Consider the following 17341-nt stretch of genomic DNA (forward strand, 5'->3'; position numbering starts at 1 on the left):
AATCTGCTTACTATAGGCGACGTGTTTTTTATCATTCTAATAGAGAAAGATCAATAATATTACGAAGCAAGTAGAGTTCGTTGGGCTTTCCCGGTATCAAGGGCAAGCTCGTTTTCAACTAGACCGACACAGAGGTCGACGAAAGCGAAACTAACTTTCGATTTTATGCACGCCCGTTCCGGACAGTCCGGACCTGCATGGTGCTATGTCCGGAGGAGGGAAAACGAACAACCACATCTCCAAACCAAGGCTACGTTGGGCTCCGCGTGGTAGAATGTTTGGTTTTAGAACGTTTTCAGCGTCAGCGGTGGAACGCAAGGGCGGCCGCAGGAGGGGGTTTTCCAAAAAGGGAAAAGTCGTGTCCAAAATGCAAAGACCCGATACCGAGCGTGTCCAGGCGCTCGGCATTCCTTACATACAGTACCACACATACGACCCTGTCCGCCTCCGGTCACCTTGTGCAGCATCCCTAAAACCTTGGGCTTCAATTTTACCGCTTTACATTCCCCCGCAGGGCCGACTATGTAATGCTTCCATGCTCTATCGTCAGCACCAGCATCACGGCCCCTTCTACCCCTGTGCGTCCCCGCTGTTCAAAACACTCCGCTCGCCGATCCCATCGCCACCCTCCTTCCGCCCCCCAGTAGGCATTTTCTTGGCCACCAAAAGAAAGCAGCCCCAGCGCTTCACCAGCAGAGCATGGTTTTAAGCTTTTGAAAACCCCTTTTTCCTGCTCGCCTCGTTCGCTTTCGTCGGACTGGACCGAGCGTACAGTGACCATCTATCGACCCTTTCCCTTGGCTTCCTCGCTTCTCGTTGCTACCACCAATCCTTACCATCACTCTCTCTCTCTCTATCTCTCTCTTTCTCTCTCATCAACTTTTTCGTTTTTCCAATGTTCGGCGGGGGGTGGAAAACCCGGCAGATGGGGGCCCTATGTACAGCACGTAATATGTATACGCATGTTGTAAAATATACACACAACAATCCCGCGCTCTCGAGACTCTTGCTCTAAAATTCTACTTTGCTTTCTCCTCACACACCATTAAAGGACCGTGGGTGGGCCTCACGGTTGGGAGTTGAGAGTAAATTATGCGTGTCACCCTTTCACTGCAAAGCCGTTCGTTGTCCTGCGCTGCCGCGTGTCCTTCGCTTCGACATTGCTTCCCCGGCCCCATTCCGCTTCCCGACTTCCTTTCCAACCTCCGTTCCCTTCCTGCTGCTGCCGGCCGGCCAGTGTCCTGTTTGTGTGCCCGTGCGTGCCTCGTACAGCTTCCCAAACCGGCGGCCTGCGCGCTCTCTTACATATCGTTATTTATGGTCCACTCCGACATTCGGGCAGCCAGCGCCGAGCAGCCGTAGTAAGCCAGCATAAACACACACACCCCAGTAGTGTTCGCTCGCGTTGGCCAAATGTGTCTATGACTAGGCGGTTGTTAAGGATGGTCTGTTGCTTTGCTTACAATCTTTCCCACTTTCTCAGCTGGCCATTCATTTGGCGCGTTTCTTTTGCCCTGGCCTACATCGGCGCGCTAACGCCGCCACAGTGGGTGGTAGCAGTGGATTTTTTTGAATTCAATAAAAAATTTGAATATTTCTATCTTGAGGGTTTTTGTATAGTTGTCTAAGGATAATGATGATTTTTGTATGCCTTCTTAGAAAAAAAATAATTTTTAATTAAATGCTTAAAATCTTCTGGAAATAAAAAAATAGTGGCATTTGCGCCACCCGCGTAAATATCACTAAAATTAAAAAAATCTAGAAAATATTTTCTACTTCTCACCAGCAAGTGTGAATAACTGGCCCATCTTCCAATCTTCCCATTCACTCGTTTCCAGTTGTCGATGATACTTTCGCGTGGCGGAGTGTTTATGCGAACGTGCTGCCGTTCGTTTTTTCACCGGCATTTTCCCTCTTCACCGGCCTGAAAGTCCCCTATGATAAAGCTGCTTTCGAAGGGGTGGCAGATCCCTACGCAACCAAACATCTCGACGTCCGAGCTCGAGTTACACGGACTCACTCCCACGACGGCCACACCAGGGGTATTTTGGGAACTTTTCAGGATGTGTACCGACTGTTCCGGGCTCGAGCGTCCGGCTCGAGCAGTGTGGAAGGCTGCGAAAACCATGAAAAATGGAACGAGATGGTGTGGAAGGCTTTCCCATGCGTCTTCGTCGGCGTACGTGGTGTTGTCTACTTTTCCAGAGAACGGTAGCATCCAAAGACGACCAGAACCGGACCGATAGGACGGTGTGGCGGCGTTCCGGTGCTGTGGCCAAACGTTACCATCGGTTTCGCTCTAAAGTGTTTAGCTCCGGCGAACTGCTCGGATGTGGGAAGACGCCCAGTGTGTGCTACTCCCGCTGCCCACTCGTGAGGCACATAGTGAAGAGAGAGATATAATGATGATTTTCAGAATAAATACACCAAAACCAGCATGGTGCTGGACTTGTTTGGCACCTCCTGGCCTTCGAGTCGTGGATTCCGCCAGCCCCTAGTCGGTGCTGTTTCTAAAAAGCTTGGTCCAGATTGTGGAAGCAAAACGATGTAAATGTGCTGCCTAAATGCACACACATACACACGCCCTCGTAAGCTGACAAGGTTTTACAAATTCTAGATTTGAGATTTTGTTCGCACGAGACGGGTGTCCTTGTAAAGGCAGATTTTTAACAGCCGTTTGCCTGTTGTCCATGTTCTCGGTTCTTCCCATTGGAAACTCCTACACAGTGTTTCCGGTCCCCGGCGCTGAACTCTACTAGGAAGACATAAACATAAGAAAAGGGTTACGGGGAAATGAGAATACACAACACCGGTTGCAAAAACGTTTTACGTCAGTTGCAGAATGTAGAATTTAACACGACACTCCCTGAAGTCGATCCATGAGTTAGGACAAAATTCATTTTGCAGAAAGATTCCAGCTTCGAACATTCCCTGAAACTTTCTATCTATAACAGACAGGAAAATGAAAGACATGCTTTAAGGTTTCGATAGAAAATACTGTTAAAAAATGTTTCTTTAGGGCAAGTACCTTTTGTTTGTGATATATCTGTTTTGGACTCTTGTCTGCCGTTCGTTGTAGTTTTTGGGAACTTCTTTCTGTTCATTTGTGTTCATATGTGTTTCTTATGTTAGTGGAACATTTCTTTGAGAAGGATCGTTACATTCTTTCGTGAATTCTCTATTACAGTTAGGTAAAACATGCGCTATTCTTGAGAAAGTATCAATAAAATGTATATGAGAAATAAACATATCAATAAAATACATATAAGCCACAAATGAAACATTCAAATTGATTTTTTATGTCCCTAATACCTGTAGATTTTCCGGTAGAATATTGAATAATGATAGATTGCGTTATCTCAGTAAATTGTTAAATTTAATCATAAGAAAGTAATACTTGCAAGAAATATTCCTTTTAAAAGTATGATTTACAGATTATGTTCAAAAGTATGCATATTGTAACCCGGGAGCAAGTAGTGTCCTAATTTCTTCCTAACCCGATTCTGTATCTTTTATTCCATGTTTAAGGTTAACTCCTCGAAATTTACTGCTAGGTAAACTTTCACCAGCGGTAACATAATTTGTATTTCCAGCAATTGTAATCGTAAACGAAAATATTTAAACAGCATTTGATAAGACAATAAAATATCAAGGAAAACTTCTTTAAACATTTTTAAAATGTAAAAAGATTGTATATGTGTGTACGAGTTTACAAAAATAAATTATTTGGTAGTGTCTTGTTTAATGATCTTTTTTTACTTGATCTTGAAAATCAAATATTTTATTTTAATTAAATAAAAACTGTACAATGCCTTTAAAAGTAGAGCGAAAGACTCACTTACAAGTTCAGTTAAAACAATCGATTCAGCCACTCCGTGTTTTAACAACCCAACCATACGCATACATGTCCCGAGCAAGCCTTCCTACATCTCACATACGGTCAGCTTGTACGGTGGTCTTTGTTTCAGTACAATCTCCAGTGCGAAACGTCTTCCCAAACGGGCAGCGAAGGGGGTGTAGGCTATGGTGTCCTATTGGAATATATTTTAGAACCCGGTCGATGGACTTTGGGCAGGGGTTTAGCGCGAGGATACAGGTGTATGTAAACGTCCTGTGCGAGGGATTGAGAGGAAAGAGGAAGAAAAAAGCAAACTAGAGCGAGAGGGAGGTTGGCAGAGATTGTCACGAAGACAGTGCCGGGAGAGTAGCCCTCGCTGTATTGTCCGGTTGGTGGCGGCCGGACTATGTAAATTTCTATTTCCATGCTCGTTTCGATTGCCCACCTCCCCCAAGAGTTTCCTCGCCAACCAAGTGCCCACCGAGATAAACTCGAGATGGACACAGCCGGTGAGGGGTGTACGGAATGCGTAAGGACATCTCGTAGATGAAAACTGCCTATGCGTGTTTGTGTGCGTGTGTGTATCTGTTTCTGTCCGTCGCGAAAGGCGTCGATCCCCGTGCATCACCACCGTGTCGTTATTACAAGCTTTCCCCATTCGTTTCCATTTTATTCCGTAACGCGCGCGTGTGTTATGCAAAATGAATGTGAGCACCCTCGGGCCAAGAATGTATGCTGCCACCCTCGCCCCCTCTCGACGAAAACATCGTTTACTTACTAGCGCGTCCAGCGGCAACGGCTGCTCGGGAGATAACCGTCCCAACCGTCGTCTGATTTCCACATGCAAAGAAGGACTAACAACTACACCACCACCACCACCGGAAGGAGGTGGAAAACGAACGACCCACCGCAGCCCGGTCAGATCTCAGCTTCACCGGGAGAATATGCGTGCGTGTTTATATTCCTCAACCCGCAGAGCGGACTTCTACGAGTACGAGTCCCCGAGCGGGTGGGAAGATTGAAGGTAATTTATATAATAAGTCACCGGTACACGGTGGCAGCAGTGTCCAGTGTCCGTCGATGTTCGTTGCCAGATAACGCACTTACGGCCCTCGTATGAAAAACTGGCCAAAGATTCGACCGAAAGGAGTTCGACCGGTTGCGAAGGGTACACCAGGAAATGGAACCGGCGTAGCTAGGCCGTTTTTCGGGGTGGTGGTTGTTCACCTTTTTTCCCTATTTTTCTGTATCACTTTAGGTCCAGGAGGGGTGAGGAAAAATATTTTTAATAATAATCGAATCGAATATATAAAAAAAAACAGTAAACTGATCCCAGCTGGAGGATGTCACGAAAAAAGAAGTGAAACAGCACCTAACCACCGCTCGGATGGTGTGCTATTGGCGCTATATGGCCGACGTGCCAAAGCGGTATTGGCAGCCGGCGGATTGGCGTGTTTCTCCATTATAGCCGGACATTGAAATGGAATAAGAAAGATAAAGAGAATAAAAAACCAAAACTGTACCGTCCGGCCAGGGTGAGGACTGAACCGACCCTACCATGCGGCGTAATCCTCACGGGGCTTCAGCAAGGTAAAATGGCAAATTGCTTTCTGTAGCGGTGTTTTACTTCGTGCTCGGGAAAAAGGGGTTGACCACCGACTGGCTGGCTGGCTGGCTGGCTGGCTAGCTGGCTGGTAATAGCAAGGCCCACCAAGACCGAACACCGGAACACTCCAAGGGTGAGAGTCTAAAATTTATCGATATGAATTATGATCGCATTCGTCTGTAAATAATGATGGCCGGCTTAACCACGGGGGCAGATTAGATGGGAGACATAAAGGGAAATAGACTCGAGACTTTGAACATCCACCCCCTCTCTCGGGGGAAGGTTAGTGGCCCGGTGGTAATGCCAAGGGGTAAAAGTTTTGTTTGTAACGATAGAAAACTGCCTTCCTTTTGTCCTCTTCATGGTCGCTTTCCCTGGCCCATGCCGGGTTCTTTATTGCAACGAGCCGATTGTTTTCGTTCGTTTTTTTTTCAAGGATCTCCTGAAGGGAATCCAACCCCTTCCTGCCTTGAGTCACGGTTGCACAAGTTTCCTCGGGACAGACGGGGCCAACGATAAATCTACTAATTGAATCATAATTAGTCCAAACACGTAGCACAGTGCCCAGTGAAATTATGTGAAAATGCAAAGTGAATATTCGATTTTGGAATTCAGGGTACAGTTTGCCGCTTGGTACTGGGCCGATAAAGATGGTATTTATGGAATAGGATGGCCGGGTGGAAAAAGGGTATGTTATTGGATATTCATTGAGCGACAGGTTCGATACTCTTATCGCCAAAATGTTTTGGTGGAATGAATGGAAACCGCGTGATGTGCGAATTTAAGTTTAAACTTTTCAGAGATTACGATAAATTTACTTATTTTTTAACTTCATTTTGTCAATTTGTAAACTCTTTTCAGGTTGTATGATGCACTATTACTCTTATCAAAATAGTCAAGTAATATAATCATTCATTATCTCTACCACAACACTCAAAGAAACAAACTGGACGTTGACTTGGAAAGCTGCTTTTCACGTCATGTACGATAAAATTTCATTACAGTAAATTATCCTATTCAGCAAATGCCAGTTACTAAAAGCTATGAGAAAATGAAAACCCATCCTTCCTTCGGTGCGTGCGATTACTTTCATAATATACGCTTTTATGTGACGCACTCATCCCGTTCTGGTGCAGGAGGGTTTTCTTTCAAACAAATTAATAATCTGCGTCGGTAAGTTGGAGGACAACGGGCAAATGCGCTCGTTAAAACACCATGTGCAACCTTGCGCTGGCATTCATCTTACGGTCAAATTAATAAGGAAAAAATGGAATGACCCAAGAGGAACGTGCAATATTACCGGGGCAATAAAATAATATGGGACGTAATAGCAGGTATATAAACATTCTTTCATCCCATTCGCTTTAACCCCTTTCCCTTTGGAGCGGCCAGAAGGAGGGGCTTCGGCCAATGGGCAAGTGTCAACGCGTAACCTGCGTTTTTTTTATAACTGTCCGTACGTGACCAACGGACAAACCAACGGTAAATTGATAAGATAAGCCATTCTCGCAAAACACTCAAACATGTGGGGCATACTTCAAACGTTCTTACTTTTCCGTGACGATTATCTTTGAGTATGAAGCCAATTCATAAAATATTGACAATGCGAAATTGTCGAATTTGTAGTATAAAGGCACCAGTAGTAGATTCCATTTGCACTTTGCTCCATACTTTGCAATAAGGCTTGATAAATGTACAATCGCAAGTGCATGATGATTTTTTGAATAGATTTTCGTAGAGTGTTGTATGTAGAGAGGTCTTTTAGAGTTAGGAATTTTGTTTTTCATTAAATATATGCTTCATCATGATCATCAGGTGAAATGAATTGATTTATATCCTTTCGTTTATTTTAACGTTCGACTAAAATAATTAATCTGAATAAACTGGAAGGGTAACAATCAAAGACAATTTACAGACAGGTCGGGTCAAAGCTGTTTTTTGCTCCGCCATTGTTGTGACAGTTGGTTAAAAAAGTGTTTCCAAAAAATGCCAGCTTACTTGTGGGAGATCTCCGCCAAAATCTTCGCGAAATAAGTAGTTGGTAATTCTAGATCACAGTATCCATGGTCTTGCGGATAGAAACTGCTCTTCTGTGTGAAATCATGTGATATAGCTCGCTGTGATTGCCGAAATTAAGTGTGTTGGTCTGCCTTATACCCAGTCTTCCTCCAGAACATATTTCGAACGCCTCAACTCTTTGTTCTTTTGATGAAACATACCAAATTTGCAGTTTTACCCCACTTTCTTCGCTGTTCGTGAGAAGTAAACAAAATTTTAACCAACTGTCAAAAATTTTCCCACGGTTTTCGGCTCGTTACATGGTATGCTGCGACCTGTCTGTTAATTGTCTTTGGTAACAATGCAATACAATTTGAGAAACGGTTTTTGATGTATTGCAGTTTGAAACTGCTTGCATCTGACGATTTCGTTGAACAAAGTGTATACAATATTGGAAAAAGAGTGTGTGTATTTATCTTGAGTTTTAATGTCAAGCATAGTGTTGGGAAAGTCAAATGAAGGGATTTGAATATTACGTTGCAAATCCATTTTAAGATCATGCGTGTACATCGAACTTATACAGTTTTTATATAATTTGTCTAAATCAAATCAAGTCAGAATCAAATCAAATCGAGTCGCAAACAAATCAAATCTGATTCAAATCTTAAATAAATCACTTTATCCGAATATGTCAAAACGGACTCAATCCTTTACAACCCGCCTAGAGAGCGAGTCCTCGAATCTTCCGAATCACGGTTCTGCCAACACTAGTCAAGCAGGAGGAGTGCAAAAAAAATTGCGAAAACACGGATGATCAGAACTGTGAAAATATTGTATTTTCATAACTTTCAGGGCTATTCTGACGCTGCGAATGAATGTACAACCCAATGGCGGGACTGGACGACTACGAGAGGTATGTTTCTGGAGTTGTGTTCATTTGTTTCGTTGATCATAACAATGTCGTTCTTTCCTGCTCCTGTTGTGCAGGTATCTGGAAGAGGAAGATGAGTTAGATAATGCACGGTTTTTATCAGCATACAAATCGACGCTAGATGATACCCCGTACCATTTTATCAACTCGGAACGGGATCTAACGCTGCCTCTGCAGAAGCACAAGAATGTTCAACCGCTCTACGAAAGTCCCGAAGATGGTAAGCTTGCAATTTTGTTCTTTTCACACCCGGCCGGGAATTTCTGCCGTACAATTTGTTTACTGTCTACCTTTGAAACATATATGCAGAAATATCGCTCCGAAAATACCTCGGGGCCAGTGTGAACCTCATCAGCTTAATAACGGAGAACCTGCTATGCCATCCGTTTTTGGTACTGCGGCGACAATGCCAGGTGCATCACGCGTCAAAAAGATATCACGTCTTGCCGGTCACACTGTTGCCGGTAATTGTGCACCTGCATCAACGGCAAGGAGTCACTACGCTATGGAAAGGTATTGGAAGCGTGCTTCTAGTTCGCGGCATGACGTTAGCCGTGGAAGATGTGATATCCAAATTTACACCCTGGCCAAAGTGAGTATTTTTTTATCAATTTGTACTACAAACACCATTGCCATATTTAATTGGGTATTTTCTGCTTTTAGGGAGATCAATACAAAGACGACTCTCAAGCAATTCGGTCAACATATACTACTGAAGTGGTAAATGGACATGGTGTAATAATTCGATTGGTTTCGTGTGTTAATTTTAAGCTTTGTTATTTCTAATCTACAGCATTAGCATAGCAACAGTTGTCCCATTCTACACCGCGTCGCTCGTTGAAACCGTCCAAAGCGACATTGCCAGTGAAAAGCCGGGTATTTTTGATGTATTTCGGGAGGGCACTAGTCGTTTGCTTTCCTGGAGTGTTCCGCAGAAGGGACGGATGCTTCCTGTGTGGGCCTTGGTAGGACCGAGTATATCTCTTGGAATATCCAAATACATTTGCCAGTAAGTGAACACAAACACATTTCAAGTGCCACGTAAATCAAAAAAGAGTTTTTATCTATTTGTTTGTTTAGGTTGTTCATTCGTGGCATTTCCACTCGAATCATGTGCAGAAGGGTAACATTTTACGAGGAAAAGAGGGGCGCACGCACACGGGACTTTGCCGCACAGAGCCAGGTTATTGAAGTCTACTCGACCATGATTTCCCTGATGACCACAGAGATGATCTTCTATCCGTTCGAAACTATCCTACACCGCATCCAGCTGCAAGGTACACGCACAATCATCGATAACCTGGACTCCGGTTACTCGGTAGTTCCCATCCTGACCAGTTACGAAGGTGTGATGGATTGCTATCGGCAAACGGTAGCCACCGAAGGGGTCGCCGGCCTGTACAAAGGGTTCGGGGCGATGATACTTCAGTTTGCGGCACATGTCGCCGTTATAAAGCTAGGCAAATGGTTCATTACTCAGATTTCGGAGCTGATGTCGAGCAAGCCGCCTGCGAAGGTAGTTGAGTTCTACAAACTGGAGGACAAAACCCCCGTCGGGTCGGCGACAATGTCCCGGAGCATTAGCGGCATCAGCTCACTTAGCAACGAACTATCGTAGTATATTCGTGTAGGCGCATGTTGAATGATACATAAATAAAATATTTGTTTGAACCTTAAACGGAACCGGGTATGAAAGTATTACTGGCCATCGAAAAAGCAATGCATCCGCTCAATTTTGTGAATTTATGAAACTGGTATAAAAGCTGTTGCCACGAATCCTATATACATCTTGAAAACGATAAATTGTCAAAACTGGTATACTTTTGTGCAAACCTTGTGAAGCCAATAGTTTTGTTTACGTTTTTGTAGAATAGTGAGTTTTTGAATTGATTCTAGGAATGGAGTTTTAATTTCACAATGGATATTAACCTGGATTTGGATGCAGTTTGCCTGACCTGTTTGTCCGTTTCCGCGCGCACAGTATCCGTGCGAACGAAGGACATAAAATATGATCTCACATTGATGGCAATGATTACCAGCATCAGTTCGAATATGGTAATGTTTAATGTTGCATTAGTGCGCTAGTAGCTAAAACTCCCAGTATTCTTTACAGATTTTGCCCCACGATAACTTTCCGACTAAGCTGTGCTACTCTTGTGCAGAATTGCTTCGCAATGCGTATGGATTTCAACAAACTTGCTCTAGTTCCTACATTACTCTGCTGAAGTGTGTGCAACAACTCAACGGTGAAAATGATTGCAAGCTGGAATCTTTATACTTTTCGGAAGATACATCACAAGAATCTCCAGAATGGACGGAGGAAAACCGTGAAGTTTTGATGGATGCCCCAAATCCGGATTCCGGTACTCAAATGCTTGACGACGATGCCTTGTAAGATGCTTCTCGGTGGTTGTCTTAGGTGTACAAAACATGATTGTCTGTGGGACATGATTTCAGAGAGGAAAATAGCAAAGATGTTCCTTACGGAGATGATGAATATTTGGAATTCCTGGAGATTGAAGCACTTGATGACAAAGCCTTAGAAGTCATGAGCGAAGACGAATATGGTCAATATATTAAGGCGACTATGGAACAAGCTGATGATACAGGCGCTTCGGATGTTGATGACGACCATGGCCAAGCGGATGAAGCTAGCGAAGCGACGAATATCGAAACCACTACCATAAGCAAATCCCAATGCATGCTGTGTAATCGGGTACTAAGCAAGCCTAGTCACCTTAAACGCCACATGCTTACTCATAGCCGGGACAAGCGGTTCAAGTGTACAATATGTTCAAAGTCGTTCGGTCGGTTGGACATTCTCTCAGTGCATATGTTGATCCATGGTGAGCAGCGTCCGTATTCGTGTGATATTTGCAACAAATCTTTTAAAAGGGACGAGCACTTGAAGACTCATTTGTTGCGACACCATAAATCTTCCAATCAGATAGATAGACGACGTGTTTGTTCAACTTGCTGTCGAGTTTTTGCGACAGAAGCCAATTTGAAGAAACACATGGAAATTCATAGCGAAAAAGAATCGTTTATTTGCGGCGACTGTGGGAAACAATTCATTAATAAGTACTATTACATGGCCCATTGTCGAGAACATGCGAAACCAGCGCAATCGTTTCCGTGTTCGGAATGTGGCAAAAGTTTCAAGCGCAAAGAATATTTTACTGCGCACATGCGGCGTCATAGAGGAGAAAATCCGTACATGTGCCGTTACTGTGAGAAGGGTAAGTGCATGAAAAACATCAAGATGCGTGACTTATATCCCCCATTGAAGCATTTGTTCTATATTTTGTAGCCTTTCCCCGTTCATCGGAATTAAATGTACACGAGAAGTATCATACAAACAAAAAGAATCATCACTGCACCTTGTGCGATAAAAGCTTCTTCAGGCTCTGCAGTTTGAAATTGCACCAGAGAATTCACACGGGAGAAAAGCCTTACAAATGTCCTCACTGTCCAAAGCAATTTATTCAACGTTACGATATGCAGATACACGTCCGACGCCATACAGGAGAACGATTCCAATGTGACCAAGCAATGTGCAATGCTGAGTTTATTTATGCCTTTCAACTGGATCAACACGCACAAACGGTACATGGCGCATTGGCTAAAGGTAGTAGACGTAATTTAGAAAAGTTTTCAAACACAAATACCGAGAGCGTAATGCAGGTAGAATATTTGGATGAGTAGTATCAATGAGTATTGTCCACAAAAAATATAAAAAAAGACTCAATATTGAATTATTAACAGTCGCCAAAAAGAAGTGAATTAAAGGCACTCATTAAATTTTGCAGTACTTCTCGCCTTGTATTGATTTATATTTTACAATCTTATATTCGATCTAATGCTTCCACCATGATGATACTGTTTCCCCGGATAACCTATGAAAATGCAAAGACCCGGTTAGACACTAGAATGGAGAAGATAAGAAACACTGAGCACCGTACATACCACCATTCCGATGTTGTTTCGGGTTCCATCTTTGCATTCCTCGATTGATTCATCAACTACGACATTCATGAACGGATCGAAGCCGCGCAAAATACCAGAAACTACTCTTCCGCCATTCAGCTTCAAGGAAAGCCGCTTGTCCATGTACCTAGAATCACGAAAAAAAGCCGATTACACATAAGACTTACAAACGCAGTTGATTGGTTAGTCAAATATTTACTTCTTGAGCTCTGGTGGATGTGCTTTCGACATTTTATATCGATATTTTCACAAACTTCTACGATTACTGATTCGAGACGCCGTTTGATGAGCGCGTTGTTTTGGTTTGTCAAAAGTTAGTGTCAAAGAACCGGCATTCTGATGATTCGAAGACTCGCTCCCCTGACTGATTCTATCGGATTCCAATCCGATCCATCCCATGTGATTCGTTCCACATTTGTTAGATTTGATTGATTCTGGATGGATTGGAAATATATTTCACAGACTATGACTATATTAAAAAATCAAATCAAATGACGTGAAGAAGTTGGTAATATCGGGGGTTGCTAACGGGAAATAAAACACAATGCAAGATTCGGAGAAAAAAAGTTCAACATGCTGTAAGTTGTGTTTTCCCTGCCTCGTGGTAGAACTGTCAACGAATGTCAAAATACTGTTCGGCCAACCAGATCATCTGAAAAACGTGTTGCCGATTGACCTGCGATCAGAAAACACACAAAAACTGTAGAAAATGGCCTTAAAGGCGCTGAAATGTAAGTTTTCCTCGAATTTTACATGAAAACATTTGTTTATAGCGTATTTCTTTTACCACTACAACAGGTCGTCAGTCGAAACGGCAAAAAGCATCGCTTCGATACAAGGTGATCAAGAAGATCGCCGACAGCAAGCGCAAGAAGGCAAAGGAAGCAAAGAAGCTGCCAAAGCTGAAGAGCAAGAAGCAAAGGTTGATCCAGGTGCCGAACATTTGTCCATTCAAGAAGGAAGTTCTCGACGAGGTGCAAGAGTACAAGCAAAAGCAAGAGGAACTTCGCCTCAAGCAACGTGAGGCGGAGAAGCAGCAGCGGCATGAAGCACTCCGCTCGCGAACGCTCCAGTCAATGGTAGCGGAGGCGGAGAGGCGTCAAGATCAGTTCGACCCGGAAACAAAGGAAGAGGAGAAGTACGGTAACTTCACCAGCAACGCCAAGGAGAACTCGCTAAAGGCTTACTTTAAGGAGTTTAAAAAAGTTATCGATGCCGCCGACGTGGTGCTGGAGGTGGTAGATGCTCGCGATCCACTCGGTACCCGGTGTGCAGAGGTGGAAAAAATCGTTCGCGAAGCACCGGGACAGAAACGGTTGGTGTTGATTCTGAACAAAGCCGACCTGGTGCCCCGCGATAACCTGGAACGTTGGATGAAATATCTACGCCGTAAGTGCCCTGTGATTCCCTTCAAGGCGACGACACAAACGCAGAAGCACAACATTGGCCACAAGAAATTTAAATCGGCAAAAACTCTCGAATGTTCCCCGTGTATCGGTGCCGATCTGTTGAAGGAACTGCTGGCTAACTACTGTCGCAATGATAACATCCGCACGTCAATCCGTGTAGGCGTAGTTGGGTTGCCAAACGTGGGCAAAAGCTCCCTGGTGAACTCGCTCAAACGAAAGCGCGCCTGTATGGTAGGAGCAAGGCCTGGTGTAACAAAACAGATGCAGGAAGTTCAGATTGATTCGCACGTCAAGCTGCTCGACAGTCCTGGCATTGTGTTCCAACGGCCAAAGGAACAGGATCACAACAGGTTCTTTGCACTAAGGAACGCACAGAAGGTAACCGAAATCCAAGATCCGTACCCTCTGGCGGTCGACATTCTGAAGCGAGGTACTACGATGTACTTCTGCAAGCTGTACGACATCAGCGAGTATCACACGGCGGATGAGTTTTTGGCGAAGAAAGCGATCCAAATGGGAGCGCTGGCAAAGAAGGGTGTTCCGGACGTAAAGAAAGCCGCACGAACGCTTATCGAGGATTGGAACTGTGGAAAGATCAAATACTGCACCCACCCACCGGAAGATAATGCGGATGAGGTGCATTTGGATGCGCAGCTGGTCACGTCCACGGAGAATGTTCCCGAGTTTGATCTGGAGCAGTTGAACGGAGTGGTGGCGCAGCTTAGCGAGCAGTACGACGCAAGCTTCAAGGTGAAAGACGAAGACGGTATGGAAAAGGGCATTAAGCAGGAGGACATTCTTACGATGGAAACGGATACCACTGGTCCGGTCAGTATGCGGCTGGCCAAGGATGACTACCTTGACGGTGCGCTGGAGAAGTTACTGGGACAAGAGGGCAAAATAATCGAGCGGGATGAACCGATGGAAGACGGTACCAGCGATGCAAGGGGTCGCAAGCGTAAGGTAAACGATTATGCGGAGGAGGAGAAACGGTACCGGAAGGATCCCATGTTTAAGCTGGAAGGAAATCAAACGACTAACCGAAACCTGAAGCAGGAGCTTAAAAAACGTAAGAAGCTGCTTAACAAGCTCGAAAGCAAGGGACTAAAGTCGAAGAAAGAAGCGTACGATTTTGAGGCAGATTATGGGATGGATGAATGAAATACTTTACGGCTATCCGTAGAAACATACGTGTTTGTCATCAAACATAGAAAATGGCAGAAATTACATTTACCCTTGCTTTAGAATTAACTGCAACAACCGAACCCAATAAAAAATAAAATCGTTCGATGCACCCATAAAACAATGTTATTTGAAACTAACAATAAAATAAAAATTGGTCGAAGTCGACGATGCTTTACACTAACAGCACTAACATAATCGGTACGGTGTTTCTGTATCATACAATTGGTTCACTCGGCACTTAGTGATATTTGAGCATAAATTCGTTCGGCAAGGACGCTAGGTAGGATGTTTCTTGCTGCTTGATACGGTCCAGCGCCGCCTGCCGACTCGCGAACTTATGTCGCTCCATGAAAATACGCAACGCCCATTCCATCAGCAGGGATGATGTGAAAAATTCAGTGTACTGTAAGGATTAGTGATCAGTGTAAGCAGACATTCTTATTATAACGCAGCGATTTCTTTCGGCTGTGTGTCATCCTTTACCTTTCCTCGCTCTTGCTCCGATACAAACTCTTCCTCCAGGTGGTGCAGCATAACTAACTTCTGATCGTCATCCATCACATTGGCCAGATCGGTGAAGTAGCAAAGTTCACCGGAGTTTTTCCATTGACGCTCTGTGCGGTCTTTGTAGCGGACAAATATTTCAAGAAGTTCCTTCCGATACCGCCCGAACGTGTCGAGGATTTCCTCCTTTGTTAAGCTAGTGCAGTCGCTGAAAGAAAATGGAATGTTCTATAAATACATGATTTATTTCGTGCGTTACGCATACTGCGAACGTACAGCAATTCCACCTTGGACAACTGCTTCGCTATATTGGACAACTTTTCCAGCTTCCCTTGCCCACGCAGTGAGCTTTCCTTCCGCTGGTCAGGCTTTTTACGGATTCCGTTTTTCAGTCTTAAGTGTTGTTTGTTCAAATTCTCGTCCGCCCTGGACGCAACAACTTTCTTGGTGAACTTTAGTTTTCGCTTCTCTTCCGGACTATCCGGTAGTAACGGTCGCGAGTTAAGTTTACTGCTCCGAGGCAGCATTTCCCGTTTGGCAATCGATGAACGGACCGCATCGTTTTCTGAAGATTCCCCTTCGATTGGTTGATCTGATCGGTGCGGAGAATCCGGTTCGGTGTCGGCAAACATGTCTTTTTCACTGTCGTATTTCGGCTGAACATTTCCGGCTTTGCCATCGGCAGGTACGTACTCATCATCGTCGGATCCGAAAAGATTACGTCCCACTTTTCCCCCCTTGACCGGGCTTCCGTTCGCAATTTTATTCAACGGACTAGACGTGGGCACGTAGGCTGCCGCCAGCGGTTTGTCCAATGCGCCAGGCGTGTAAGGGTCTGGCTCCGGAGGGCTGGCTGATTTACCCGAGTCTGTGATCTTTGACGGTTTATAGGCACGCTTGGTGCCGGGTGAGAACCCGTTCCGCGTCAGAGGGACATATTCTTCGACCGAGCTTTTTTTGTCCTGCTTGTTCACCGGTTCAGGGCAATATTCCTCAAACTCGAACTTATTTCGCCTGCCAGTGCTGTTGCCGCCGGAAGATAGGCATGAAGCAAGTTTATTCTCATCTGCATTTGCCGCCTTTAGTTCGTCGATTTCCTTTAGCAAGCGCAATACGGTTCTTTCGCGATCATCCACCTTGTCGAATAGTATACGTCCTTGATCGCTTATTTCCACGTAGATGCAATTTTCATGCAGTATGGCTTGTTTTTCTTTAAATAGTATGTTTAAACTGTTGCGAAAATATTTGTCCCGAAACTCATACTTCATCTGTAGATAAGGTCGCTCGGGACAGTATACGCGATACTCTTGATTCATCTGAAATGGACTATCCTTCTCACTGTTCAGGCCGGTCACCGATAGGTGCTTGCGAAACAAATCATACAGCTTGCAGTAGACGAAGGACTGCCATATATCGCGCGTCAGGTATTTATTGCGCGCTGGAAACTCATGGGAACTTTCATCTTCGGTAGTTTTCGAAATCGGAACAACTACTATGTTGGCAAGGATATACTTTTCGCCAAACTGTAAACAAGATTAGATTATACTATGTATGACGCTATTGGAAAATTTTCAAAATACCTTTAACTTTTCAATCAATTGCGAGGAATACATTTTGCTGTTAAAATAAACCCCACATCACAGTACCCCTCATAATTCTTCAAAAAAAAAACTTCACAAAATTATTTACATGTAACTAGGTGGAAACTGCTTTGTAGAATCTGGGAAATCTGGGAAATCGGGATTTCTAGGGACGAACGATACAAAATAACTAAGCAAATATAAATGTGGCATAAATCGTTTGGTAAAGCAAGAATAGTTAGGTATCACATCGATACAAAATAAATATTTACTGGAGTACGTAAACACCAAACTTCATTTAAT

The 17341-nt window shown here is 44.1% G+C and overlaps 5 protein-coding genes across 5 annotated transcripts; 3 read left to right on the plus strand and 2 right to left on the minus strand.

The window, feature by feature from the left end:
* The first annotated feature begins 8219 nt into the window (after window positions 1–8219).
* Window positions 8220–10056, plus strand: LOC131272429 (mitochondrial outer membrane protein SLC25A46). The gene is made up of 6 exons (XM_058274153.1): window positions 8220–8355; window positions 8430–8593; window positions 8683–8965; window positions 9037–9093; window positions 9167–9382; window positions 9454–10056. The coding sequence occupies exons 1-6, from the start codon at window positions 8318–8320 to the stop codon at window positions 9989–9991; spliced, it is 1296 nt and encodes a 431-aa protein (XP_058130136.1). The 5' UTR covers window positions 8220–8317; the 3' UTR covers window positions 9992–10056.
* Window positions 10057–10246: 190 nt separating this feature from the next.
* Window positions 10247–12178, plus strand: LOC131260885 (zinc finger protein 436-like). The gene is made up of 4 exons (XM_058262730.1): window positions 10247–10428; window positions 10487–10764; window positions 10831–11612; window positions 11684–12178. Exons 1-4 carry the CDS (start codon window positions 10291–10293, stop codon window positions 12076–12078), a joined length of 1593 nt encoding a protein of 530 aa, XP_058118713.1. The 5' UTR covers window positions 10247–10290; the 3' UTR covers window positions 12079–12178.
* On the minus strand, window positions 11838–12711 carry LOC131260886 (probable small nuclear ribonucleoprotein G). The gene is made up of 3 exons (XM_058262731.1): window positions 12560–12711; window positions 12340–12487; window positions 11838–12269 (listed from the first exon to the last, which is right to left on the minus strand). The coding sequence occupies exons 1-3, from the start codon at window positions 12589–12591 to the stop codon at window positions 12219–12221; spliced, it is 231 nt and encodes a 76-aa protein (XP_058118714.1). The 5' UTR covers window positions 12592–12711; the 3' UTR covers window positions 11838–12218.
* A 286-nt stretch (window positions 12712–12997) lies between these two features.
* On the plus strand, window positions 12998–15079 carry LOC131272661 (guanine nucleotide-binding protein-like 3 homolog). The gene is made up of 2 exons (XM_058274483.1): window positions 12998–13091; window positions 13159–15079. Exons 1-2 carry the CDS (start codon window positions 13070–13072, stop codon window positions 14928–14930), a joined length of 1794 nt encoding a protein of 597 aa, XP_058130466.1. The 5' UTR covers window positions 12998–13069; the 3' UTR covers window positions 14931–15079.
* LOC131272663 (uncharacterized) lies at window positions 15055–17154 on the minus strand. The gene is made up of 4 exons (XM_058274484.1): window positions 17039–17154; window positions 15735–16981; window positions 15438–15666; window positions 15055–15357 (listed from the first exon to the last, which is right to left on the minus strand). Exons 1-4 carry the CDS (start codon window positions 17069–17071, stop codon window positions 15193–15195), a joined length of 1674 nt encoding a protein of 557 aa, XP_058130467.1. The 5' UTR covers window positions 17072–17154; the 3' UTR covers window positions 15055–15192.
* Between the last annotated feature and the right edge of the window lie 187 nt (window positions 17155–17341).

This window comes from Anopheles coustani, chromosome 3 (genome assembly GCF_943734705.1).
Source record: "Anopheles coustani chromosome 3, idAnoCousDA_361_x.2, whole genome shotgun sequence".
NCBI lineage: Eukaryota > Metazoa > Arthropoda > Insecta > Diptera > Culicidae > Anopheles > Anopheles coustani.